At 50.6% G+C, this 25,684-nt stretch overlaps 1 protein-coding gene across 1 annotated transcript in view; it reads right to left on the reverse strand.

Annotated features, from left to right (window-relative positions):
• Positions 1 to 638: 638 nt before the first annotated feature.
• Positions 639 to 25,684, reverse strand: part of MGRN1 (mahogunin ring finger 1, E3 ubiquitin protein ligase) — a gene marked incomplete at its 3' end in the record, with an annotated part of 35,763 nt that continues 10,717 nt past the window's right edge. The window contains exons 4-12 of the mRNA XM_008948388.1: positions 18,192 to 18,309; positions 14,797 to 14,863; positions 11,941 to 11,993; positions 9,123 to 9,170; positions 8,688 to 8,756; positions 6,807 to 6,966; positions 4,891 to 5,000; positions 1,439 to 1,653; positions 639 to 762 (exon numbers count right to left, since the gene is read on the reverse strand). Coding sequence (XP_008946636.1) covers positions 639 to 762; positions 1,439 to 1,653; positions 4,891 to 5,000; positions 6,807 to 6,966; positions 8,688 to 8,756; positions 9,123 to 9,170; positions 11,941 to 11,993; positions 14,797 to 14,863; positions 18,192 to 18,309 — 964 coding nt within the window. The remainder of the gene's footprint in view (positions 763 to 1,438; positions 1,654 to 4,890; positions 5,001 to 6,806; positions 6,967 to 8,687; positions 8,757 to 9,122; positions 9,171 to 11,940; positions 11,994 to 14,796; positions 14,864 to 18,191; positions 18,310 to 25,684) is intronic.

The following is a 25,684-nucleotide window of genomic DNA, read 5'->3' on the forward strand; positions in this document are numbered from 1 at the left end:
CCTGCATTGGCATTCTCAAGAGGGCTGCACTTGGGGTCACGCATCAGTCCTGTGGCACCACGGGCCAGGACAGGGGGCATTTACAGGCAACAGCAGCAGGTGCTGAAAGCCCAGCAAGGCTCTGCCCAGCTGCCACCCTGGCCCCAAACACTGCTGGGCTCCTCCAGGAAGCTGAGTGAAGCTCAGCTCTGACATGGCCACAGCCAGGTGGCTCCCAGAGATGTGCAAGGGGCACAGGGAGTGGCTACGTCCTTCCCCAAGGAGTGCTACAGGTAAACAAAGGCAGATGAGGCTGTTGGCTCTGGGCTACTCGTCCTACGAAGCTCATCTTTACCCTGCCACCTGGGAAGTGACGGCCCTTCACCAGGCACCTCCCAGAAGAAGCCGCCCCCCATGGCCACAGCCAGGTGGCTCCCAGAGATGTGCAAGGGGCACAGGGAGTGGCTACGTCCTTCCCCAAGGAGTGCTACAGGTAAACAAAGGCAGATGAGGCTGTTGGCTCTGGGCTACTCGTCCTACGAAGCTCATCTTTACCCTGCCACCTGGGAAGTGACGGCCCTTCACCAGGCACCTCCCAGAAGAAGCCGCCCCCCAAGAGCTCTGGCTCAGAGCAGCTCCTCAGCAGAGCAGAGACTTACTTCTGGAGAGCTGGTCTCTCTCAGGACCAGCTCACCCCCGCTCAGCGCCGGCTGCGAGTCGGAGTCCTCGGAGAGCTTCTCCTCATCCTCCTCGTGGATCGGGGACGAGGGAGACCGTAGTGTGCTGCAGCAAGAAGAAACTCCACTTGCAAGGAGCTGCAGCGCTGCCAGCACCGTGGGCCCCGGCGGATCTGGGGGCAGCAGCTCAAGTTGTCCCTCCACCAGCAGCAGAAGCCAACACACATGAGCAGGAGCTCAAACTACAGAGCTAAAGTCACCAGGTCCCTCCAGTATCAGCTACACAGAGACCAGCACGTGAAGTGCACTGGCAGTGGGCTGCTCACTCTGCTTCTACATCCTCCACCACTACGCCACTAGAGGAGGCTTCAGACAACAACTAAAGCACCTCGTTCAGCATTTTGTGCTCTGAAATTCAGATGCTTCTCTCCCCACTCTTTGAACTCCAAGGAAAGCTGAAATCCAGCAAGGTTTGGATGTCAAATGCAAATTGGGCTAACTGCATCGGAAAGGAGATGTTCCCCTCCAAAGCCTGGATTAAATTCTCACTGTTAAAAATCCTCTTTCTTTTGGGGACGAAGCTATAGGACGCATAAGCCGGTCACCTCAGGCTGAACACAGGGGTGACATCCCAATTCTCTCCCTGGCATGAGGACCTGCTGGCCTCCTAAAACTCTGAGCTAGCAGTGCTACCAGTGACAGGATCAGCCAGAGCTCTTTCCCAGCGGCCAGAAGCCCTCAGGGCTTGCAGGAGGAGCGGACCCCTCCGTCCCCATGCTGACCTATCCGGAGACTTGCTCCGTTTGCCCTTTTGGTGGCTGCTCTCCAGGGCTCTGTCCACGGCGGCGAGGGGCCGGGGCAGCCCGTCCACCACGCCCGAGTAGCTGATCTCGTCGTAGAGAGGAGCTGAGGGGATGGAGGGCGACACCGAGCGCAGCCCGTTCAGCGCTTCCAGCAGGGAGATGGGCTCGTAGCCTGGAGGGATGTTGTCAGAGCTCTGTGGGCCAGAAAGAGAGAGGGGGGTGTGAGCTGGAGGAAAGGGGAGGCCCCGCTGCGAGCCCTGCACGTCCCACGCCGGGCTCCCAGGCAGCACAGCCCTGCAGCCACCTCTCCAGAGAGCCTCGGCCTCCGGCCCCTGAAACGGGTGCATGGTCCCCTTTGGGTGGTAACTGGTCCAGGCCACTCCCCAGAGCAGTGCTCGAGACCCTGGGCATCTCAGGAAGCCAGAACATGGCTTGGCACCACACCTGACACACGCTGAAGAGCTAGGCAAGAAGCTGGGAAAGCAGGTTCCTAACCAAGCTATTATAAAATATATTTGGATTTTTTCTCCTAAAATTTCCTCCAGTGGTTCAGAGACCCTTCCGGCTCAATAAACACCTTACCTGTGCTTCCAGCCCTGGTGGGGGGGCTTGTTTCACAGCACTGCCAGCATCACTGAGAGAGAGTCGAAGGAGGGGAAGTGTGCACCAGCTGAGAGCTGGTCCTTGGATCCAACACCACTCCTACCACCCCCACGGCCTCAGTCCTCCCAGCTGCTAATGCTGGTGCTCTGCACAGTCACCTCTGCTAAAGGTGGGAAAGGGACCCAAGTCCCTCTGTAACTCACTCAGCTGCCACTCCAAGGGACCTTTGCAAAGCCATTAAACCAGCACTGGTTTAATTCAAAAAGTCCTGATTGTGACAACCCTGTGGACTCAGAGGCTAATGGGGTTTGTGCTACAGCCCAGCAGGCCAGTGGCAGCTCGGCCCAGCCCTCTGCTCACAAGGCAAGACTGCAGCAGTCCAATCTTACAGTAAATGGAGCTGCTTCAGCCCTGCAGCCTCAGGGAGGTGGTTCTGTTGTACCTAAGATGGTGTGCTGCTGCTAAGCCTGACCATGAACTCCTCAAGCTCCTCTGTGCCTGACCTCCTGGTCTCACAGCTGCCAAGGAGCCTGCCCAGCAACCTGCTCCAACACAGCCCCGAATTCTGTGTGAGTTTAATGCTGCACTGACTCACTTGTGCTCACAGAAGGGGAGGAGAGAATGAGTGGTGCCTGGGGTCAAGCATCAACCCACATCCCCTAAGTATTGGTCTCGTGGTGGTTTCTGAAGCCCAGAGCTGGTGAGTGTGGGACAGCCAGGTCAGCTGGTGCCTGCCACCTGCAGGCAATGTGGCAGGAGCCACCTCCACCAACCCACCTGCCTCCAGGCAGCGGCTCAGAGGTGCTGCTTTGTGGACAGGAAGGTCAGGCAGACAAAACCCCCTCGCTCACGTGTGGGACACTCTCTCCTGGCTGTGTACACCAAGGCCTGAGGGTTCAAAGGCTGCTCCTTTCGGTTCGCTGTGGTGACAGCTCACGTTCTGCAGCACAGCTCAGAGGCTGGGGGAGGATTTCTCAGCCAGTGGCTAAAACACCTTTGCTGCAAGTTACTGAGCTTTCAAACAAGCCTATGAGACACTGCTCTCTCCTGGGACACTGCCTCACCCACAGGGCCTGCTGCTCCAGCAGGAGTGCTGCTGGTTGCTGGAGGAGGCCTGCAGAGAGCCAGGGTCATGCCCAGCTTGCAACAGCCTCATGACCTGAACCCAGCCTCAGGTTTTCTCCAGACCCAACAGGCACAGCAAGCTGCATTCCTCTTGAGGCTGAGCATCCAGGCTGGCTCAAGTGAAAGAAAACTGCAGCCTCCTTGGTACCACGGCAGCTGTAGCTCTGTCTGATGGGAGTACACAAAGAAGGCACAAACAGATCCTGCCTGGCTTGGGGTCCTCCCTCACCGCTCCCCTTCCCAGCTCCTGGTCCCCCACAACTGCCATTTGTGCTGTCCCCAGTACAGAATTCCAGTGACACTCTCACACCAGCTCGGAGAGTCCCAAACAAACCAAGCCCCATCCCTCCTGTCTCTGTAAAAGCCAAACAGCCACTGCAGCCAGTGCTCCCAAGTGCAAAGCCTGGTCCAACTGTGCCTTTTGTCATCCTCTACATCCCAGCACCGGGGTGGAAACCACAAGATGTGCCCGTGCCCGACTGCCAAGGGGACAAGACAAGTGCAAGGAAGCTTTCGGGTGAGCCAAGGGGACAGCAGCTTGCCCACAGTCCTCCCAAAGCTACCAGAACACCTCAGCCAGGCTCAGGACCTGGGGACAGTCCCCGAGAGCCAGCATCAGCCCCCGGTGAGAAGCTGCTTCCACCTTGCTCACTCCTCCACAGGCAGCCCGGGGCAGGGGGTGGGTGACGGCCCGTGCAGGGCGTGAGCGTCTCGCCGCTAGCCTGGGGGTGGCACGTGGAGTGTCACAGCCCGTGCAGGGGCACGAGGGAACCCGGCGTGCCACGAGCTGCCCCGTGTGCTACCAACACCGCTGCCGGGGGAGCCGAACCCAGCCGAGGCCACTTACTGGTTCCCTTCTAGGCTTCCTGCTGGGCAGGGAGACAGGGCAGGCTTTAAGGGGTTTAAAGGGACGCTGTCGAGAGAAAATCGTGGTTTAAAGAAGTTGTTTCTTGAGGTTAGTGACACGAAGAGACACACAGCACCTCCTCACCTCGCCCCCGCTCTGCTTCACAACAACCCTCAGGGTTTGGCCCCTGCCCTGTTTTAGCCCTTGGTAAAGGCAGCAGGGCTACAGAGCACAGAAGGCTAAAACCTGGCTTCTCCTGGGGCAGCACCTTCCCGTTCCCATGGAAGCCTGTAGGATGATCTAGGTGCAGATCTCTCCTCGCTCTGCTCACGTGTCTCACCAGAGCCCCGATGGCACCGAGGACGTGTGACTGGGCCCCGAGGCCTCCAGCACCACAGCTTCCAGCCCACGCTCCCTCAGCAGCCTGCCCAGACCCCGGTCACCCAGGGAGGCTGGCACAAAGAGGCCTCTCTGCCACCGTGCTGGGAACCCTGGCTGCCCAGGGCATTTCATCAGAGCGTGCTGCCACACAAACCTGTGTGCAAGTCCGACTGTAACCCTCCCCATTTTCCCAGCTCCCACTCTGTCATGCTCAGAGTCTGCCACTTTTCTGCTGGGAAAAGCCCCACGGAACCTTCTCAGACTGAGGTTGCTGTGGATTTGTTTCCTCTGCTGTCTGGCAGGGTTGACAAGAGAGGCTGTGCTTCCCAGGAAGACCCCTCTGCATGGCCTGAGCACACCTCCTGAGGTCCCAGGGCCACCAGCCACCAGGTCAAGCAACCCACACCCCCACAGGCTGCCCGCTCAGGCTGGGACTGCTGCCCAGGCTCTGTCCCCAGGGCTGTGAGGTACTCACAGAGTGCTCGTCATGGTCAACGCTCTGAGCCAAGACAGGGCTGAAGGAGACTGGCGACAGGGCCCCCGGCTTCTTCCGCACAGCCCGGATCTGCAGCAGGGCACGGAAGGCTAGGAGAGAACAGCAGGCAGGTGAGCACAGGGCCAAGCAGGGCCAGGACACAGCAGATACATGCCAGAGCCTCTCAGCTTGCCACAGACACACCGTTGGCACGGGGGAGTTCCCCATGTGCACGGCGAGCAGGGCCGTGGGGCAGACCCAAGCCAAGTGCTGTGGTCTGGCTTCCAGACAGTTGATCTAGAAAGGGAAAAGATCTGCTGGCCAAAAAAGGCCAAGTACACACAGCCTGTGCAGAGAGCAGGCACTGCCAGCCTTGGTCCAGTCAGGCACAGAGGTGCTTCAGGCCTGATACTGTACGACAGAGCAAGGAGAACATGAGCTTGGCCTTGGGTGGTGAGCTGTGAGCTACAGGAGGGTGGGGAGGGCTCCTGACAAAGCCCTGGGGGTTCATTCAGACCCCATGAGTCTCAGCCCTGGGGTCCAGCTGGCACTGGAAGCACTGCTCCTGCCATGGCCACTCACCCACCAGCCAGCACCACGGTGGTGAGAGGCTCTGCAAGAGCTGAGAACTCAGAAAGTTAGTGGCCATACTCCTGTCTCCAGCACAGAGATCCCTTGGTCCTCCCACCACAACAGCTTTGATCTCCACTCCCTGCTCACAGCCCTGTTTTCTACCTGCAGATCTTTAATCCTGTTAGTTCCTCTGTGCCAAGGGTGCACAGGAATGAGGCCGACATCTGTCCTGATGCAGCTGCAAGGACTTGCTCCTACATAAGGGAAAGCCCAGGCACTTCCCCAGCCCTCTTGCACCCAGCTGCCTCCAAGATCAGACTAGAGCCAGAGGACTGAGGTGCAGATCTACCCTTGCTGCCTCTGCTCTCCCCAGAAGCAGATTCCCAGGAAGTCTGGCACGGGAGCACTTCCCAAACAAAAGGAATGTACCCACCACAGCGTGCAGGTCAGGTGGTGCTGCTCCTGGGGTTCAAGCTGTGCTACTTAGAGTCAAAGCTGTCTGGCACTTCCTCTGCTTAGATCTTGCTTTTGATTAGTGCATTTTGTTTAGTGCATTTTCCTGGTAGCGCAGGGTTAGACCTAATTTCTCAGGCCAAACATCTGTCTTAGGCTCTTTCTTTCTTTTCCTGAGAAGTATCAGTCAGAAACAATCAAATACCTCAGAGACCAAGCCCAGGGTAAAACACATGATCTGTCTCCTCCAGCAAAACCACCAGTATTTTCTCAAGAGACTCTTAAGTCTCTGTGCTTTTGAGAAAAGATGTGGAAGTGAACAAGTGCTGCCCAAGTGTCAGAAGAGGTATTTCATTCTTTCCATCTTTTGGGAGCTGAGCAATGCTGGGGTTAAGAAGCTCCTCCTAACCCCCCTGGCAAAGCCAAGGACTCCAAATTGACTGTTATCTCCTCTCTGCCTCCCTGGTGAAGTCAAAGTAGAGGGGAGAAAAAAAATAAAATCATATGAAGTGCTTGGACAGTAGTGGCTGGCTACTCTCAGGATAAAGCTTCTACATCCCCTCCTTTGGGGGATTTTTCATCATCTTCACCAAAACACAAGAACTGCCCACATGGCCTGACTCAGATCACCTGCCCCTTCAGCTCCACCCCTAGGAGAGGGCAAGCAGACAAGGAGGCACTGGACAAAAGGCCATTCTCCCACGTGCTCTCCTCCTTCCCTGTTTGGAGACAGTTCATTTAGGTGCCAGGAATCTCCAGATGCCAGCAGGGTGTTTGTCACTGAGCTTTGAGGTGGCAAAACCCACAGAGACCCCCTCTCCCAGCCCGTCCTGACTTCAGAGGAGCCCAGGGGAGAGAGGGGTGCCCCTGGCTCTGGGGCAGACACTCACGGAGCCTGCAGATGGGGCAGTTGTTGGCCTGGTAGCGCAGGGTGTCGGCGCAGGAGTTGCAGAGGCAGAGGTGCCTGCAGGGCAGGATGAGGGTGTCCCGGAGGTCAGACAGGCACACCACACACTCGTTGCTGTTGTCGCTGTTCTCGTCGTCCGAGGGCTGCAACGAGAGGCAAGACCTTGGCAAACTGAGCTGCCCAGGGGAAATCCCCAGGCAAAAGCCCGTGGGAGAGCTGGCATCCTCATTCCACAGCTCAAGGAGAGCAAGCTCCAGCCTGCACGGCCCTGCTACAGACTCCCTGTCCTCTTGGGTTCTGCTCTGAGCTCACTGAAGGCCACAGGAGCTCCCCAGAGCTGCCTGCTGACTGTGGCAGGCAGAAGGTCAGGCTGTCCCTGGGCTGGACAGAAGGAGACACTCCAGCCATGTCTAGCCCAGGTCTTCTGAACAAGTGATGGAGTGAGTGGTTCTCCTGCCCCACTGCTGTGCTGGCAGAAGCTTTGATGCAGCTGCAGGAGAACCAGCCTGGGATGCTCACCTGCTCACAGCTACCCTGGTAAAAAGGTCTGTGTGAACCCATCCAACACAAACGTGCATCATCCTCCTCTTTCAGTCACTCAGAGCCCCACAAATGGGACTACAGCCACAGAGCAAGCTGTTGCTGGGAGGAGAAACCCACTCTCAACCATAGGAGCTCTCTTCACTGACACCCAAGAACCCCCCAGTCTGCCCACTGATGCCACAGAAGTTTTGCCTGAGCCCACCAAGCTGATGACCCAGCATGGGCCACCTTCACCTGGCCCCACTTCACAAGGCCCCTTTGGTTACCAGAGGTAACACATGCTAGAGGCCACAGGCAGTCTTGGTGTAAACTCAGTGTATATTGATACCTCTGCTGCTGCCACATCCACATCCAGCCTGCTGACTCTCTGCCTCATCACATGTGCTCCCCCTGTTTTGGGAGGGAAGGAGGGCAGGCTTTGGTTTTCCCATTCCTAGGTTTGCTTAAGTGTACTAGCTAGGACAACAATGGCCCCAGGCCACTTGTCTGATGGGCCACAGATCTGTGATTGTTGGCTGAATAGATCATCACATGACCCTGGAGGACCCAGACAGAAGCCTTCAGTCCTCATAGATAAATCCTGTGAAAGAAAAATCTTTGGGAAGACTTCATCCTCCTGCCTCTTCAGGTGATACCTGTTGGCGTGGGCAGAAAGAGATGACAAGAAGCTCAGGAAGCTTTGGGCAGGACATTGCATTGCTTGGAGAGGAAATCCTGCTTGTCTTGCTCTGTGGCTGCTCCTCTGTTGGCAAATCCCACACCAGAGCAGTCTGAGCCCAGCACTCTCAGCCCAGGTGGCAGCAAAGGGCAGCTCTACACAAGGCTAAAGCATGCACAGAGCAGGCTGCTCTCTGGACACTGGCAAGCCTTGGAGAGCTCAGTTCCCTGCAGTGCTACAGGAACATGCAGTCATCCATCCCCCACCAAATGGAAGAACAGGAAGGGGCCACAGGAGCAAAGCACAGACACCTTGACTGGCCCACGGTTGTCTCTACAAGCCCTAAAAATCAGTGCTCTGAAACACCCACGGGCTACTGGTGCCCTTTGGTTCCAGCACACCCAGCCCCAGGGAACTTCCTCAAGACTCACGTTATCTAAAATGATCTCAGCACAACTCCACTGGCTGTTAGGGCCTTGCAACAGTGAGGACTTATTCCTACAGGCGCTGAAGAAGCCCAGAGGTGATGACACAGACTTGAGAGTCATCCTGGGAAGTGCCCTGACCTTGCCCTGCCAAGCCCTGTGGTTAAGCAGAAGGTGCAGGCTGGAAACCCAGAGCTCAGGGAGCAGGAGCCTGCTGAGCAGCTCTGAGCACCTTTACCTTGGTCTCTTGGTTGTTTTTGTTCTCGATGCCGTAGATCTCCTGAAGCAGATAGCTCACCCGGTCCACCTAGGGGAGAAGACAAGAGTTGGAGTGCCAGCTGCTCTGCCAGTGCTCCCTGGTGACCACCTCCCCTCCCTCTGTCAAAATGTCCACGTTACAGCCAGCTCTCCTGCAGCTACATGCAAAAGTTAACAGACAGAACAGGAAGACTGGGTCTATGCACAGAGCACAAAGACCTGCACCACTGCCCCATCACTCCTATATCTGTCCCCCCAACAACCAACCCAACGTTAAGGGCTGCCTTTACTTGCAACAGCTGAGCTAACAAGGTGAGATCTCAGGCTCTCAAGCTTCCCACTGGGTACAGTCAGGCACCTGTGGGACACCAGTCAATGTCTTTACTGGAGCAGCAGACAGGCAGCAGGTACTTACAATCTGCTTCTGTTTTAAGGGCTTCACGGAGAAACTGCCATCGACGTGCTGGCAGGGAAAAAAGGAAACCTATTAGACAGCTGAAGTGTACAGGTTAAGAGTTATCAGTCATCTGGCTGCAAGAAGGGAGGCACAGGTATAGCCAGGACAGCCTGGATGGTGACCATTCCCAGCAGAGTTGGTGGGACTTGCTACTGGTGTGCTCCTTCTCTGCTCCAGGGCAGAGCTCGATGGACTTGGCCCGTGCTAAACCTGGCTCGGAGCACACACAAAAATCCCCTGCCATGCTGGATGCCTTCAGGCTGCAAGCAGTCCAACTGGGTGCAAACACTGCTTCAGCCAGTCCAGCAAGACTTGGTAAGGGATATTTGTTAACACCCTTAATAACATCCAGTTACAGAGCCCCAGGAGAGCAGGGGGCTGGCATGAGGCTGAGAACAAGGCCTGTCCTCTGGAGGGGTGGAGGCAGAAAGAAGTCACCCGTGCTCCACATGGCCACGTGCAGAGCTGTGTGACCACCTCCAGCCCTTCGTTTGCTCAGTGGCAGCAGGCAGGGCTGGAGCAATTCTGTACCTACCTGGTGCCCGAACTCCTGAGCAGAGTTGTGTGCTGTTGCTATTTTCTCCATCACCCCCAAGGGCCAACTAAAATGAGAGAAACCAACTCTCCTGCCAGTCTAGAGAGCAGGAAAGGAGACTTAGGGGAAAATCCCAGAGGCCCTGCTGCTGCCAACTGCTGCACATCTGTTTGCTGAAGGAGTTTCAGAAGGAAGGAACAACAGCATTGCACCAACAGACAAACCTGTCCTGCTTTCCAGGCAAACACAAAGTGCCAAGTCTCTGCCTGTGGAGGAGCTGCAAGGCCAGACCACGTGTAGCATGAAGGTTACTCCTCTGATCTTAAAGGTACATATAAATAGCAAGTTCCTGAGGCCTGCTGGTCTGCCTGTCCTCTGAGCACACGCCAGTGATCAGCAGCAGTGCTTTTTACTCTAGATTAATGGACCTGCACTTCAAAAGCTGCAGTTACTCTAAGGATGGGGAATATACTTTGATCAAATAGGGAGGAAAGAGAACTCAACAAGCACTTTGCTGTGTGACTTTTTATAAAAGGAAGGTTTTGATCTGGTTTTAAGCATTCAGATGAAGATGAGAAGCAAGAAGCAGCCCCACCAGACAGCATCTCCCTCTTGCAGCACACACAGACTAGAAAAAGAAGGGAAGCACCTTCAATCTTTGAGCTCAGACCTGGACACGGGACAAAATCCAGCACTGAGGGAATGCCTGACCAGCTCTAGCTGGTCCTCAGTGTTCCTGCCATCACCTTTGTGCATCCAGAGCTCAGAGGTCCTGCACAGTAGGTGGAACTTGCCTATAATCCTTGAAATCCTGCTTGGAGCAGTTCATGCCACTTTCCAATCTCATGAGGCAGAAATTTCCAAAGCTTCACTTCTGCCTTCATGGTAAGACACTCCCAATAACTGTATTTTCCTGTATCTTTCTACAAGGTGCTATTATCAAGTGCTGGCCACAGGATGTTAAGATGGGAAGCTGGGACAAATCCAGGTGCAAGTGAGAGCTCTACTTGCTGACCACAGAGGCTCACTGCAGCAGCACCACAGTTGGACACTTGGTGAGTCTTGCAGATGAGGAAGGCAAACATGCATAAAACATTTCAAAATCAGGCTGTAACATGCAGGAGACTAGAAGAATTAGAAGAATAACAACCCTGTCCTTGTCCCAGGGATGCTGCAGCTGCCCATCTCATTTCTGACAGATCTCTAATGGCCAGGAGTAGAATCACCTACAGAGCCAGTGCTCAGAGCAGCTTCTCTAACACATGAAAACTCTTTTTGCACATAACAAATCCAACAAAAAAAGCAACTTAGAACACTTAGAGCATCCTCCAGCCACAGAGCTTCCTTAGGACTGACTGTGCCTCTCATGCCCTCTGACTCAGCTTGTCACTATCCACACTGTCCACCTAAGAGGAACAGAATAAGACTTAACAATCTGCTCAGGGATACAGCAGGAACTGCACAGATGGAGAAACAGAAGTCAGCCACGTGCCAGCCTGGAAGTGGGGAAGTTCTAAACACTACAGCATTGGTGCTGCTCCCCTCCACATGCCCAGCTCTGCTCCAGCCTCTCTTGCTTCACCTTAGCAGGTCACTCCAAGTATCACTTGCCCAGGTTATGTGTCTGCAGCATCACCACAACTGGACACAATATGGTGCAGTTACAGATCTTGCAGCTGTTGTCAGGGTCCTGTTATCATGGGAGGAGATTTTCTTACCCAGGCTTGTGCCCAGAGCTTGGCTTAGTCTTACCATGTAGGCAGCAGTCAGCTGCATCAAACATGCCACTGAAAAGTAGTGTTGCAAAAGGTCTTAATGCAGGATGTATCCTAATTCTTTAAAAGGGCTTGGTCCTGTGTAAACCAAGGCCAAATAATAGTGCAACAGGGTCTGGACACAGCAGATCCAGTTCTGCCAAGAGATCAGGAGGCCTGGAAAACGGCACAGCAGCAGCCATGGGCAACAGCTGCCACCCTCAGACACCACCACTGAGGCACACCCGTCCCCACACACAGGAAACACCAGCTACAATTAGCTGAGTGACCAGCTCAGGTACAAATGATAATCACAGCCTGCACAGGAGCTGCTGCAGGTCATTAATGTACCACAACAGCACCCAGGAACCTCAGTCACGGGCCAGGACTCCATTGTGCTAACTGCTATATAAATACAAACTAATGACCCATGGAAATGCTTATATAAACCAGGACAGGGACAGAGGGGAAAAAAGAACTCCTTTACCTTTTCAAATGCAGCCAGAAGAACATGGGCATGACCTGTCACCTCAACCACCACTGCAGAAAGAGAAAGAGCAGCCCTGGTTAAACCCTGAAAACAGCACGAGCAAAAAACTCCCCTGAGCTGAATTTTAGTCCTTTCCCCATTTCTGAAGTGTCACCTGTTCTACTTTCATCTCCTCTCCCAGTTTAAAATTTTTGTTATCTTGTTGTCAGGTTGGTTCATCTCTGACTTTTGTAGAGAAAGACTAAAACCCTGCTGGGCTCTGTGGTGGGCCCTACATGGCCATGCCTTCATTATTGTGGGTGCTCCCAACTTTCCTGCTTTCTTCTCAGAGGTTGGGAAAAAAACAAAACCAAGTGCTCAGTGGGATTCTGTTCTTCCCTCAAATTCCTGTTTTTAATTACCTGGCTTTATCACAGAGATTAATAAATCCATCTGGTTTAACAGCAATTGGCAGCACTTCCAGCCCTCGTAGTTACTGCTTGATTTCATTCTAATCCAACATGCTTATAAACATTTATTTCTCATACCAATTTTGGATACTGAAACATCTCTGTCTGGTTCTCTGATTTTTTCCCCAAAGACAAACATCATGTCTTCCCTCTTCCAAATTCAAGGCTTCCCTTCTCAATCCAACAGCACCAAGAAGGGGCTGTCAGAGGTTTCTGAGGGAAGGGGAAGGACCAAGGAGCACCAGGGCTGTGCTCAGCACATGCAGAGACCTGGCAGACACTATCAGCTCTCTGCCAGAAAGCCAACAGCTGAAGGAAGCAAGTCCTGTGTTGTCTAAAAGGGAGCAGAGCCCCACAGCTTCCTTTGGCCCCCCAGAGCAGCAGAGACAAGAGGAACCATTCACTGGACTACAGCACAAAGACCTTGTTTGGGAACAGCAGTATGTGGGAGAAGAGAGCCCATGCCTGCAGATTGGCTGGGTAGCTGAGATCTGTCATGGCAATTTGGGTGCAGTGAGGAACATAATGGCATGCAGAAAAGAAGGCTGAAGCTGGGAATTCATCTGCTTGCTTCCCCCAGTGCCAGGCAAGAGGGAGGCTGTTCCAGCTCCCTCAGTAAGTGTAATTCAGGTCCCTCCCTGCAGTCTGAACAGCCAAGTCAGAGCTAGCAGGCACCACTTCCCTTCCTCTCCTCTGTGGCACTCGAGCAGTGTGTGGCTGGAGCTGTGTGACCCTTCTGTGTGGCACCTGCCCCCAAAAAGGGTTTCTGTCCCTTTCCCTGAGAGCAATCCCACTGGCAGGAACTGGAGAGGGCTAACACTGTGAGCTCACATTCCTCAAAGCATGCAAGCATCTCCCAGCAGAATTCAGTCCACACCAACATCTTGCTGACAGCTTTTCTAACCTGCCATTCAGTTTTATTTCACACGAGCAGTTACAGGCCTGCTGTAGTTTTCCAGGTGCTTTAAACACACAAGGCCAGCTCCTTCCAGCCTCATCAGTTACAAAAGGACCAAAACACACAACAATTTTCTCAAGTGTCACATATTTTTGTGCTGATGTTCTTTCCAGGAAGAGGATTTGAAAGCAATTGCCTTTCCAGGTTATTAAAATAGATGACAATACATTACTGGCTAAGCCTGGGCATGGTATGTGCATAAATGTATGCTTCCCATGCTGCCTCCTGGTCTATTTTTGGTCCTTCTAGGCATGCCCAACATTAGAAAGTACAAATACTTTGCCAAAAGCTCCATCAACAGAGGAAGGTGTTTTATATTTATGGTCAAGAAAAAAAAATATACATCTATGTCAATTTTACTAACAGTGCCTGAAATCACTAAAAATAGCTGCACTTCAGAAGTCATTTCCTTTGGGAGGAAACAAGAAGTGTCCTTTGTCATGCTTTAAATTGGTTCATCCAGTTGTATTTCACTCTGCTTAGAGGACTGTAAAATAATGCAAGGACTTTCTGGGCACTTTCACATTTACAAGGTAAGAAACTGAGCAAGTGACTGCACCCAACAGTGCAATCAGCAATGGATTTTTATCTTTCTAATTATTCTTAAATGTGATACAAAAGAAGGGAAATGCTGGTCCTGCTGACCACAGCAGCCCCAAATTTCAGAGAAAACGTGATTTCCTTGGGTCCTTTCCATTGCACAAGCTCAGAATGAGGGCAAACACACAGAGCCCAAAAGCACACAGAAGGAAAATTCTGTGCAAGGTGAGTAACAACCCAAACATTTAAGGGACTTTCCTCTCCAAAATGGCAACATGCTTTAAAAAACAACAACAGTATTTCTCAGCAAAGGTTATGCTCTTTTACTGTAGCCATTCAGCACCCTTCAGAAAAAGCAGAATTTTAGAGTGCTGAATGAAGCTCTGTTGGGTTGAGCAGTCCTCTGAGCATTTTGAGGCCACTTCTTTTCCCCTGACCATTCCTTGGGGAAGACCCACCCTGCAGCTAGCTGTAGCTTTACTCAAGACAACTTGCACCTCAAAGAGGGAGGAAATATCAACTCCCTCCTGGCCTTACAAACTTTACAAATGCAAAACCCAAAAAAGAAAGGAAAACATTTGCTCCAATTTGTTCCTGGTGCTAGTGGCAGAGCCAGGAGCTCTCCTAAATACTATTTCAACAATAAATACCTGGCCATTTTTCCTGTAAAAACTAGAGATTATTTTTAAAAGCCTGGTTTTATGTAAGAACTTGTGGTTAGCTGGGCCTTTTTAACACAGGGAAGTTACAGTGAACTCCTGAAGTATTCTTATTCTGGAAAGGTTCCCCAAACTTTTGCTACGAGTGAAATGTTTTCATGATAGCAAAAGGAGGCCTGGCCTGAAGGAGTCACACAACCTCAGAGAGAGCTAGAAGCAGACCAAAGGAGCACAGCAGCATCCTTACCATCCCCTTCATCCACCACTGCCCGGATGACCACAGGGAACACGCCACGATCCAAGTCAAAGTTCAGCTGAGGGAAAGAAAGAAGATGAGGTCAGACAACTGACACCAGGCTTGTCTGAAGACAATGCTTGGGGTAGTGTTAACATCAGAGGAGTGAAGGCCCCTTCTGATAGGCCTCCAGTTCCTGGTCTCAAAAGGACATGACAGAGCAGGAGGATTTAAACTCCAGGCACCAACTTTCAACAGGAGTCAACAGAATAACTACAATATATATGCACTGACATGGCACTGAACACCAGCCATGGCTAGCAAAGCAAAGGATCTCCATTTGAATTTTATATGGTATTTAATTCTCACCAATTCATCTATCCTAAGAGTCTCCTGAGTGATTTTCAGTAGGCCAAGTTTCTCCAGATACACATAGTGCCATAGTTTTGCTTGCATGTGGCAGGATGCCCTGGCTGTAGCACAGCAGGACACATCATGCTCCCTACACCACCCCCACTCTTGCATGAAGCTCTTGAAGACATTGAGAAAAATCTGTAAACCTTCAAGCTCACACAACACCTTAAGGCACCACCACACTGATTTCCACCTCCTGGCATGTTATGAAATTCAGCTCCTTGACCTTCTGTATCAGTGAGAGTGAAAATTTAAGATCTCACTTGAGTGCAAGGAAAAGACTCAATTTCTTCCTTTGCCCTGCACTTCATTAAAGCACTTCAAAAGCTCCATGTCATCTTACAAACACCAGAAAAATGCAGCCTTACAAACACTGTCCTGTGCCAGGAACGGAACTGGCTCAGAGGCCGGATTTCTGGGGGGTTTTGCTAATTACTGATTTGGGATCTTATGTCTCATCACTTGCCAAGAGAGGAAAAAGATGTCACTTCAACAGGGTGCTCCAGGTAGACTGTTTTCAGTTTTCCAGTGAAAACTGAGACCAAATTTGAGGTGTCACAGCACCATTCAGGTAGTTTTTCAGGGCTTCCCTCACTTCCCCACAGCCCCAGCATCGTTTGCTGCATGATCTTCTCCAGCCAGTCCCTCAAAAGAGAAACTGTTAAGCTAGCCATTGACAGGAGGCACGTGCTGGAAGAACTTATTGATTTTCACCCTCTGTATGATGGTTTTACATTTCATTCCTCTTTTAAACTGCCAGAACATGTCCTCTTTCCAAACCAGCAGAGTAACAGAGCAAAAAACACAAAAGCCTCCTTTAACCTCTCAGTATTTGTTCCAGAAGAGACTCATTGAGCCCCCATTTTCCAGCCTGCATTTTTGAGCCATTATGGCATGCCACAGAGGGAAAATTCATCGAGGACAATTGATTAGAATTGTTGAAAGAAGCTTATGGCTCTGCTCTGCTTCCTGCTCTGATTTATCACTGCATGACAATGGTTACAGTCTGTCTGTTTGAAGGGCAAGTCACATCACAGAACTGTGGTTGTTTTAGGATACAAACTTTGGAGTTCTCAAACAAAAGGCCTCGTTAAGGGGCTATCTCAAATTCTTTTTTTAGGGATCTGAAAACAACTGCCTTAACACAAGCCATATACTAGAACTTCCAAGCAAACCAGTATATTTACAAGGACAAAGTAAACTTCTGTAAAGCTTTCCACATAACAACCCAACACAACATTATTTTCCCTTCTGTTGGCCAGCCAAGAACTACATCATCCCAAAGTATTACACTGAACAAAAATATGATGTAAATCTGGGTTGGTTTTTTTTTTTTGGCCAACCCCAATAAGAAAGCTGGAAAGCAAACTGCAGTTGCTCACAGCTGAGTGGTAACACTCTGCCAGCTGTCTCAGATAAAAGTGCTGCATTTCAGTTAAAAAAGATTTAGCCATATGCATTTTATTGGACTCAAGAGGACAAGGACTGAGAGATACACAGAGTAGAAACTCTTCCAAATCACAGTGCTTGTTCCACGTTTTCTCCACAACCAGAGCTCCCAGTAACACCAGTGAAGAAAGAGGAGACAGTGAATGCAGCAGAATCAAGCAAAGGGAACCACAAGCTAACTTTCCTGCAGCATCTCTCCCTTTAAGCTGTCAAAGGGACATGACTTTAGTACTCAAGTTAGAGCCTTGCTGGCAGGAACAAAAGTGAAAATTAAGCTCCTCAGTTCTTGAAGAAGAAAGGGTTCAGAGCTCCTGCTCTCCAGCTCTCTCAGATGACAGAGGGGATTGAAAAGCAGTTCTTCCAGGCTTTTGTAGACTGAACTTGTGAAATCATACATTGGCAGAGAAGCCAAGACATCAGGAGACCAGACTCTGCAGGCTCTTGGTAACCACCACGGTGTTTCTTAAGGCACAGGGCTGACTGTAGTTATAACTGTTACTTCAAGACAATAGCTATTCAGTCTTTTCAAAATACATGAAAGAGTACTTTTTTTTCCTCTTTTTTGGTTTCTTTTCTTTTTAAATAGGTAGGAGGCTTTTATTTTTGTTCTTTTTTTTAATAAGTAGAGTTATCTACAAGGGTTCACATACACAATGCTCTTCAACAGGCTTGGGTGAGGAAATGAACACTGTATCAGTGCTGACCTGGGTGAGGGGCCCACAGGAATAAATGTATTAGCAGTAGCTACAGATCAACTCTTCTGCATCAGAAAACTCTTATGGCAACTCTGCACAGAGCAGAGGAAAGACCAGGGCCTCCCTGCCCTGCCTTACGTGCAGGGGAAGCCCTTGGGCCAAAGCCCAGAGGTTCAAGAAGCAGAGCTGGAATTTTGCAGACACCAAAATTAAGAGGACTCCACAGATCTTCCTACGTAATAAAAGCCACAGAGCTTAATTAAAGCCAGGCCTCTGTCTGTCTGCAGTTATGGGTTAAACTGAAAGGAGGAAGGCATTCCCTTATTCACCACCAGAGTGAATCTGCCCAAGAGCATCCCCAACCCTGTGCTGCTACAGCTAACAATGCAGGACGTGGCCCTTAAACAGAGCAGGACTCCTCTAGAGCAGTGGTCTCCAAACTAGATGAGTAAAATATTTTGAGCATGTACTCCTAATACATGTGTATTAAAAAACCCAAATTGCTCTTTGGCTGGCAGGGAGCAGAAGGCTGAGGCATGGCAGGTTCCTGCAGGAAAAGCTCCAGTGCCAAACTCTGCAGTCTCCCCCCCACACCAGATGTTGGGGTACCAGCTGATCATCAAAAGTCACTTCTCTGGGTTTCTTCCCCGTTTGCCTGATGAACCAGCCAAGTTCTCATGCAGTGTTCATAGCTGCTCCTCCCAGGGCCCCATTTCTCACACCCACAAAACATGCCATGGCAGCTGGGAGAGGGTGTCTTCCAGTCACAACTTCATGGCATTACATGGAGTCCAGTGCTTCTGGGACAAGAGGATTGTAGGAAGAAGGGGATGCTGAGCAGAGACTTACCTCATCATCCTTCCAGTCTGAGAAATCAATCTTGAAGGATGGCAGGGAGAATTGCTGGCTCACCCCTCTCTTGTAATGAACCGTCTCCGACTGCAGGGAGGGATTCTTTGTGCTGTAGCTGAAGAAAGGGGGGAAAAAGAAAACTTGCTGTAACACATGACTGCTCTCTGCTAGGCTCTGGTTCATTCACGCCTGGCAGGAATCCCAAGTGGCAGCTCTAGGAGGCAGAGCTGGCAGCCATTCAGTGGGGATACACACGGGGAAGGGAGAGGTCAAAGCAAGAAGGTGAGCACGGGGAAGGGAAAGCAGCACAGACAGGCAAGGTCTGATTGGATCCACACTGCCTGGAAACACTGGGTGTCAGAGGAGTACAGTGAGGTGCAGCTTGGCAAAGGCTAGCTCACTAAATCCAGGGCCTAGGCAATGCTGGCCTTCAGCCCAACACAGTCTTATTTTCTGCAGGAAAGCCAGGAAGAACGAGCAATGATCTCACAGTGGCAACAGACAGCCCATCATGGTGCTGAAGGCTCTCCCATGCCTCCACGGGATGGCCCTGCAGTGAGAAACACTGCAGCATTTCCAATTCACTCCCCTGCTTCTCGTGTGCTTCCTCAGAAGGGTTGCAGGGCTATCAACATCACCAGAGAGACACTGAAACACCAGGACTGCCAGGCTGGGATGAACATCACCGGAGTGGGACCACAGCTGCCATCCACCATCTTCTGCACCCAGAGCCCAGCCAGCTCTGGCTGCCCCAAGTTTCACTGCTCACTGCCCATCACTACAGATGGTGTGATTCACAGCCAGCTTCAGTGGCAAAACAGGACTGAGAAGTTTGCATCCCCTTCTGGAGGGTGATTTCTGAGCTGGATGTGCACAGCCTCTTACTACACCCGTGAACTGCAAAGCAGGGTGGGAACATGTGAAGCTGGTTTTACCACCAAAGCCTCTGTTGTCAAGCTATCAATTGTGTGTTCAGAGCACAGTGACAAATTGGAGAGAAAGTGAGAGATCCCTTGCCCCAGAGGCTCACACTGCAGAAACAAGCACCTCCCCAGGCACAGTGAGGAGACAGGTCTCCCTCCAGCTCCACAAGAAAGACTTTAACAGGCAGCCACAGCAATGGGGTGTTACTAACCCTCACTTCCTAAGCAGAGCTTCACACAGAGAGACTTCAGGAGTGCTGCCCTCCAGCCCCTGCACACTGAAGGAAGCCTTGCTGACTGTTCAGACTCAATTACCACCACTCTTGATCAGCCAGACAGCCCGGGGACAGGCTCCAAGGACAGGAGTCATGCTAGCACCAGGAACTCAAGGCTGAGTTTCTCCCCAATTCAACCTGAGACATCACACAGGATCCTCTGACAACCAGCTCCTTGGATTTTGCTGCTTCTATCTCTCCAAGAATATCATGGGCAGTAGCACTGCCAGCCCTGCAAAGGAGCCACCACCCGAGGAGACTGAGGCATTTGATGTCCCTGATGCAGTACAGAGCCCTGCCAAGCAGAGCAGTTAACAGTGTGCACACAGGCAAAGAAAAGAGAACCCTTCCTTGAAAAAAAAAAGCATTCTGTACTTTTGAGGATGTTCAGCCATTCTGAAACACAGGCACAGCTCAAGAATCCAGGCAGAGGATGGAAAGCTCCGAGTTCCTTTGTCCTAAGCACACTTTGTGGAGGAGTGCAGCACACCAGAGGAGGATGGCAAGACAAAGAAGATGGCAGAGGTGATTAGAGAAGATACATCTGAACCTTAAAACTCACCTTTAAGCGATGCTGTGGAAACTTTGCACTCAAGAGCTACAGCTCTGGCAGCTACCTGCTGCCTGAGTGCCAGAGCCCACAGACAGCAGGCTGCCCCCCAGGGCCAGGCCAGCCCATGCTGTAACACAGGGCCTTAAAGCATCAGCATTAGGATGCAGCTTGCAGCTGAAAGTATAAGAACCTGGATACCAGAAGATGATGAATAGTTATTAAGTCCTCTCAAAACCAGGCTCCCCACTGTTGCTGCCTTTCTCTGGTAAGTTAGTGTAGCTCCTGCACCCTCCAAGGATCCAGGAGTCTTATCAGGTGTCACCAGAGCCACGTTAAATTCTGGAAGGCTGTGACAAAGGCCAGAATCACCACGTGCACTCCGGCCAAGGCAGGTGCATTATGTTTTTTATGACAATAAACTACCCTCAAAGATCATTCTGTACAGCACTGGAATTGTGCTGCTTTACTAGAAGGTCTCCCTCCATCCTTTGCATTTAAAGCATGGTGTGGGAGAGATCAGAATGACAGGTCTTTTATGTGTGAATTACAGAGCAAGCAATTGAGTGAAGTTTTATTTACTGAGTTGTCAAGCACAATGAATAGAGGAAGCCTGTATCTAGCTCCTTTTGTGGTGCTCTCAAAGCTTCCCAGTTCTGCAGAGAGGCACGACTCTCCCTCTACAGCTGGAAAAGCAGGGGATGGATGAGAGACTTATTTAAGGTGACAGCAAGTCAGGAACCTACTGGAAATAAAGTGCAGAGGAGAACGTGGAGGTCAAGAGACTGCCTTGACATGCATCCCAGCAGCACTGGGGATGGGGTGTAAACGTGCTGGTGATAAGTGCCAGGAAGACTGAAGGACCTGCACTTACAGCACCAAGAAGCTCCATGTCCTTCTACAAGTGATTAGGAGGGAGCTAGTCCTGTTCTGCTGGTGTTCAAGGGGCCAGGAGTTGATGTGGAACAAGCAGGCTGACCAACTTCTCTCTCCCATCCACACATCCTGGCCAGGGTCTCACAGGTCAGCTTTCAGGGAAGAGGGAAGTTGGACAATCATCTCAACTCCAAGTGATTTTTATTGATAAAAGGAACACTATCAAAATACATGAAGGCCAGTCAGAGTCTGAGTTAGGCAAAATCCAGCCCTGAGAGGCTCCCACTGAGTCTGGAGGTTAAGTGGGTGCTAAGCTGGTGTACTGCAGTTCCTGTCATTCCTCTCCTCTCCTGCTTCCTCCCAGGACTGAGTTTCTACCCCAGGCCAGGAGAAAACAAACACCTTACTGTGGAGCTGAAACCCTGCCACCCATACCCTGCTCCAGCACCTGCAGAGTCTGCCTTTAGCTGCTGAACTTACTGGAGGAGCACCACGCTCAGGACTCCAACCAGGCTTCAGAGCTGTCAGCTTACACAACAGCCACACAGAGGAGAACGAAGGCCAGAGCTCTTATTAAAGATAGAGGGTTTGATGCACAGTGCAACCTATAGAATTTAGCTCTCCAGCCTGCAAACTTTGCACACTACAGTGTTCCCTCAGGGACTGGTGTCTGCCTGGATCAAAGCAGGCTTGGGCTGTGAAGGCTTGTGCCTAGCAAAAACCAGCACTCGCCTCTGATTCCTTCACACAGAAAAAAAACCTCTGAGCAAAGAATTCATATTAATCACCACAGGCCAGAGCCAAAAGCAGCAAGAGCACCTTTCACAGGCCCTGAATAGACAGAGGCTATTAAATAACCAAAGGAATATCTGAGTGCCTGTCTCTCCTGTGCAAGCTTCAGTGCAAACAGCCATGTGCTGAAGTACCCGTTCCAGCTGGATTTCATTGGAGAACCAACTATTCAAACTTCCACATGCAGAGAGAATATAAAATCCTTGCAGTGTCACGTCCACCAGCAGCTCAAAAGACTGCAGTAGGATGCTTGTGATGAGTGTAGCTGGCATGGCAAGGCAAACAAGGAAATGAGATTTCTTTCTTTTTTTAAATTATCCACTACACCCATTTGTGCGTCGGCAACACAAACGGCACTGCCCTGAAACAGGGCAAGGATGGTGGAGATAGACTGACCCGTTTTCATTGTGTTTTCTCTTTATAATGAGAAAACAGAGCCTGGCAACAACGCTAGGATAGGGACGAGAACCTTTTCTGTCCAAAGAGGAAGATATTTTTCATAAGAATGGGCTGCAAAACTCAAACCTCTCACACCGTACTTATCGCCAGCTCCTGATCTGCCTGGATTGCTCACGCCTTCAGAGCTGCCTGGTTTAAGTGCTTCCAGCTACAGGGCTGGTTCCACTCCTTCCCCCCAGGAAACAACCGTTGCTGTCATGTTTTAACTTCACTATCCTTCCTGCTAGTCAGCAGGATACCTACAGCTGGAAAAGTCCCAGCAGCCCTCCCAGGAACAGGCTAACAGCATGCACATCAAGGCTTTTGACAGAGAAGAGGATGTACTCCTGAAGCAGACATAAAAAGAGAACAGGAACAACTCTGCAGTCTGCTCCAAAAACATACCTGTCTCCTAAAACAAAGACATCCAAGGGTGCAAACACCTGAAGCAGTTACTGCAGGAGAAGGCAGGCTATGGACTGGTAATCCTTCTCTAGGAGGTGCTGAGGGGTACTGTCAGCCCTGCCATGGAAACATGATGCAGAGTTACCCTCTCATTTATCTGGGGGGATTCCATGCTGATGGGCAATCACTAGTCAGCAGCTGACATGCAGCTCGTGCACTTGGATGTCTGTGCCTCCCACATGCCAAGGCAGAGATCCTCCTGCCATTTAGATTGGGCCCATCCTGGTCACCCTCCTGGCTGCACGTGCTGATCACCTCCACTGCAGGCACAGAGCTGCCTCACCAGCTGGCTACTCTTAACACCCAGAGAGCAGCACGGATTCTGACAGCAAATTTTTTTTTTGGTTGTAGGACATTTTGGAAGTTGACAGGTCCTGCTGTGCCTCAGTGACACTGAGCAGTACAAGGCTTGTCCTCAGGGGTGAGCAGTCAAGCTGCTATGGTTTCCCCAGCCAGGGTATTCCCTGCTTCCTACCCAGCTGCTGGGAAATGAAAGCCAAAGGAAAGGACAAACAGAAATATCACTCTCACCAAGCCATCCCAGTCTTGGAACAACTCCCCAGGAGCACACCCACCACTAACCAACGATGAGAGCAGATCCTTGTGGAAGACCCCATGCTAAAGCTCACTGAGGGACTGCCTCAAGAAACAGAGGCACAACACAACAGTTTGCCAACTTCCAAAACCAAAGGAAGTGGACACAACCAGAAAAATAAATAAACCAGAAGATATTGGGGGTCTTGAGCTGTTCAGAGACAGGTCACCACTAGTTCCATGACATTAAAAGGTCTCTGGACACAGGCAGATCTGGTCTCTGTTATCCCTGGGGTAATGCACCAGCTGGTTCTCTGAGAACTGGTGTGTTTTACCCCGAAGAGTCTTTAGGCTCATGACAAAGTAACGAGGCAAAAGATACTCAGAAGGTGAGAGCAGACTTAAACTAATTCCCTATTCATCCAGGAGGCTTCTACAGATACCTGCACTAGCACCAGAAGGTGCTGGCTGCCTTCCCTTGGGCATGGTGAAGACACCACTACAATCACCAACAGCCACACATTCAGACTTTACTGTTTCATTGCAGTCCAACAGTGGTGATGATAGAGGTCCCCAGGAAAATCAAAGTCAAGGATAAGAGGCAGGCAGCACTTGGGAGCTACATGTTCCTAAAATCTCATCTGGGAAACTGTAGCTGAGTGTATCTCCCTGCACAATTACCTGGGAAAGGCTCCTGAACGCTCCTTTGAGACAGGTTAGGGCAGGCAGCATGTACTGATAGAGCCACCAGCTTTCATACAGAGCCCAAACAGCTCCAGGAGGAAGCTTCCTGGCTTGCAGAGAGAAAGGCTTCCCCTTGGTCATGGACACCACCTAACCCTGAAGGCAGGCCCCTGACACACAGGGTGCTGTGGAGCTTGGATCAGCAGAGGTTCTACAACAAACAATGCCTCTGCTCCCACATTCCCTCCCCTCCCTCCTCTCACCCCAAACTGCACGAACACAAACACTTCCTCACAGGAGTTTCACAGGAGCAGGAGTGCTGATGCTATCAGGATCAGTGGGTTTCAGCAGAGAAGCAAGAATAACTTGTTTAGCACTTCTGTGGAACCATGCTGCAGGCTGGGGACTAGGAGAAAATTTCTGCCTTTGATAAGGAGTTGGAAAGTTTCTCCCATTTTAGGATTTAGTATCAATTTTGGAGAGTGGAAAAAAAAAACCATTTTGTTTTAAAGTTATTTTCTTCCCAATCAAATAAATGCTGCACACAGCAATAGAAAAAGTTTTGAATGTATACACAGCACAGCTTTTGCTCATGCTTGTTCCTTGAATGTAGCTCTCAGCACCAAAAACAACTGAGAAAAAGGAAGAGCTACCAGCCCAGGCAAGGGGAAGCTTCATTCCTACAGTGCACTGAAAAATGCACTCCCTCCACTCAGAGCTCTAAGAGTGTAGCCCAGATTTATTTTTTCTCCCACTAGAATTTCAAAAGAATAAACCAAAGTAATTATAACACTGCCCTTTCAGAATTGCTTTGCAAAGCTGAAATAAGAGCTTCAAAAGGTTTCACCAGCAGCCAGCACATCCAGAGAAGCAGAGGTGCCTACTTCAGGCAGCTGCCAAAACTAGCCCCAAAACGTGCTTCATGAGCCACTGACTGCTGAGCCTGGTTTCATGCAGAGATGAACAAAGGCTTCTCCTCCACCACCTGAACAGAGACTCATCTCTCACTGAACCATGGACAGGGTGGATTAAATTTTTATGTTTTTAATTTTCTTTCAAGTTGACAGTTGTGTTAAATTCCAGAAACTCCATGTAGGGAATTGTTCAGATTAAATTTAAAAAGTACTGGGTAGTGCATGAGCTTTAAAGAACAGACAACAGCACTGGTGACAGTCACTGGCTTAGTGCATGGCACTAAATTTCATTAAAATGTGTTCTTAAGTGAACCAGAAACTCTGTTTCTCTCCTCCAATCAACCAACACAGTTCTGAGAGGAGTGCTACTAGTTACAGAAGACTGAAAACACACTCTGCCCAGAAACAGTTATATTCAGTGTAACTATTAGTTCCATTAAGCAATTATTATTCAAGGCACAACCTGACAAGACAGTCTCTAAAAAGTCCCATGTGGAGCAGTTTAACCAACAAGAGTGCTACACTGCTGGTCTCAAGTGATGTGTTTGTACTCCCCAACACAGCTTGGTTCAAGACACAGGTTTAAAAAAAAATACTTTTTAGAAGTAGCTTTTCTTCTTAGAATAACTTTCTTTTTTTTTGCCAGTTTGACATAAAATGCAGAAAGAGGAGTCTGAAAGAATACATTTTAAACTATGAGACTTAAGCTCAGTGTAAGGTGCAGCACAAAGTTTGATATGAAGCTTACACTGTGTTGTAGATGCAGAAGTTTCACTGTTGCTGACCAGAGCCAAACTCTCCTTTGATGTAAACCAACAACTGGATGTACAAACTAAAATTAAAATGAAGATTTAAAACAAGACTTGCTGATTTAAGCCATGGCTGAAGCCTGGCAATGTAAATACATCCACCCTGGCCACAGAGGCCCTCAGCTCTCCTCATCAACCCATGAACTGCTTCCTTCTGAGGTCAAAACCCAAGGAGCACCGCAGGGCAGCACATGGGACACTGGCCACCTCTCCATGTTGTACCTGTGTTA

This window comes from Merops nubicus, unplaced genomic scaffold (assembly GCF_000691845.1).
Source record: "Merops nubicus isolate BGI_N331 unplaced genomic scaffold, ASM69184v1 scaffold43039, whole genome shotgun sequence".
NCBI classification, from domain to species: Eukaryota; Metazoa; Chordata; class Aves; order Coraciiformes; family Meropidae; genus Merops; species Merops nubicus.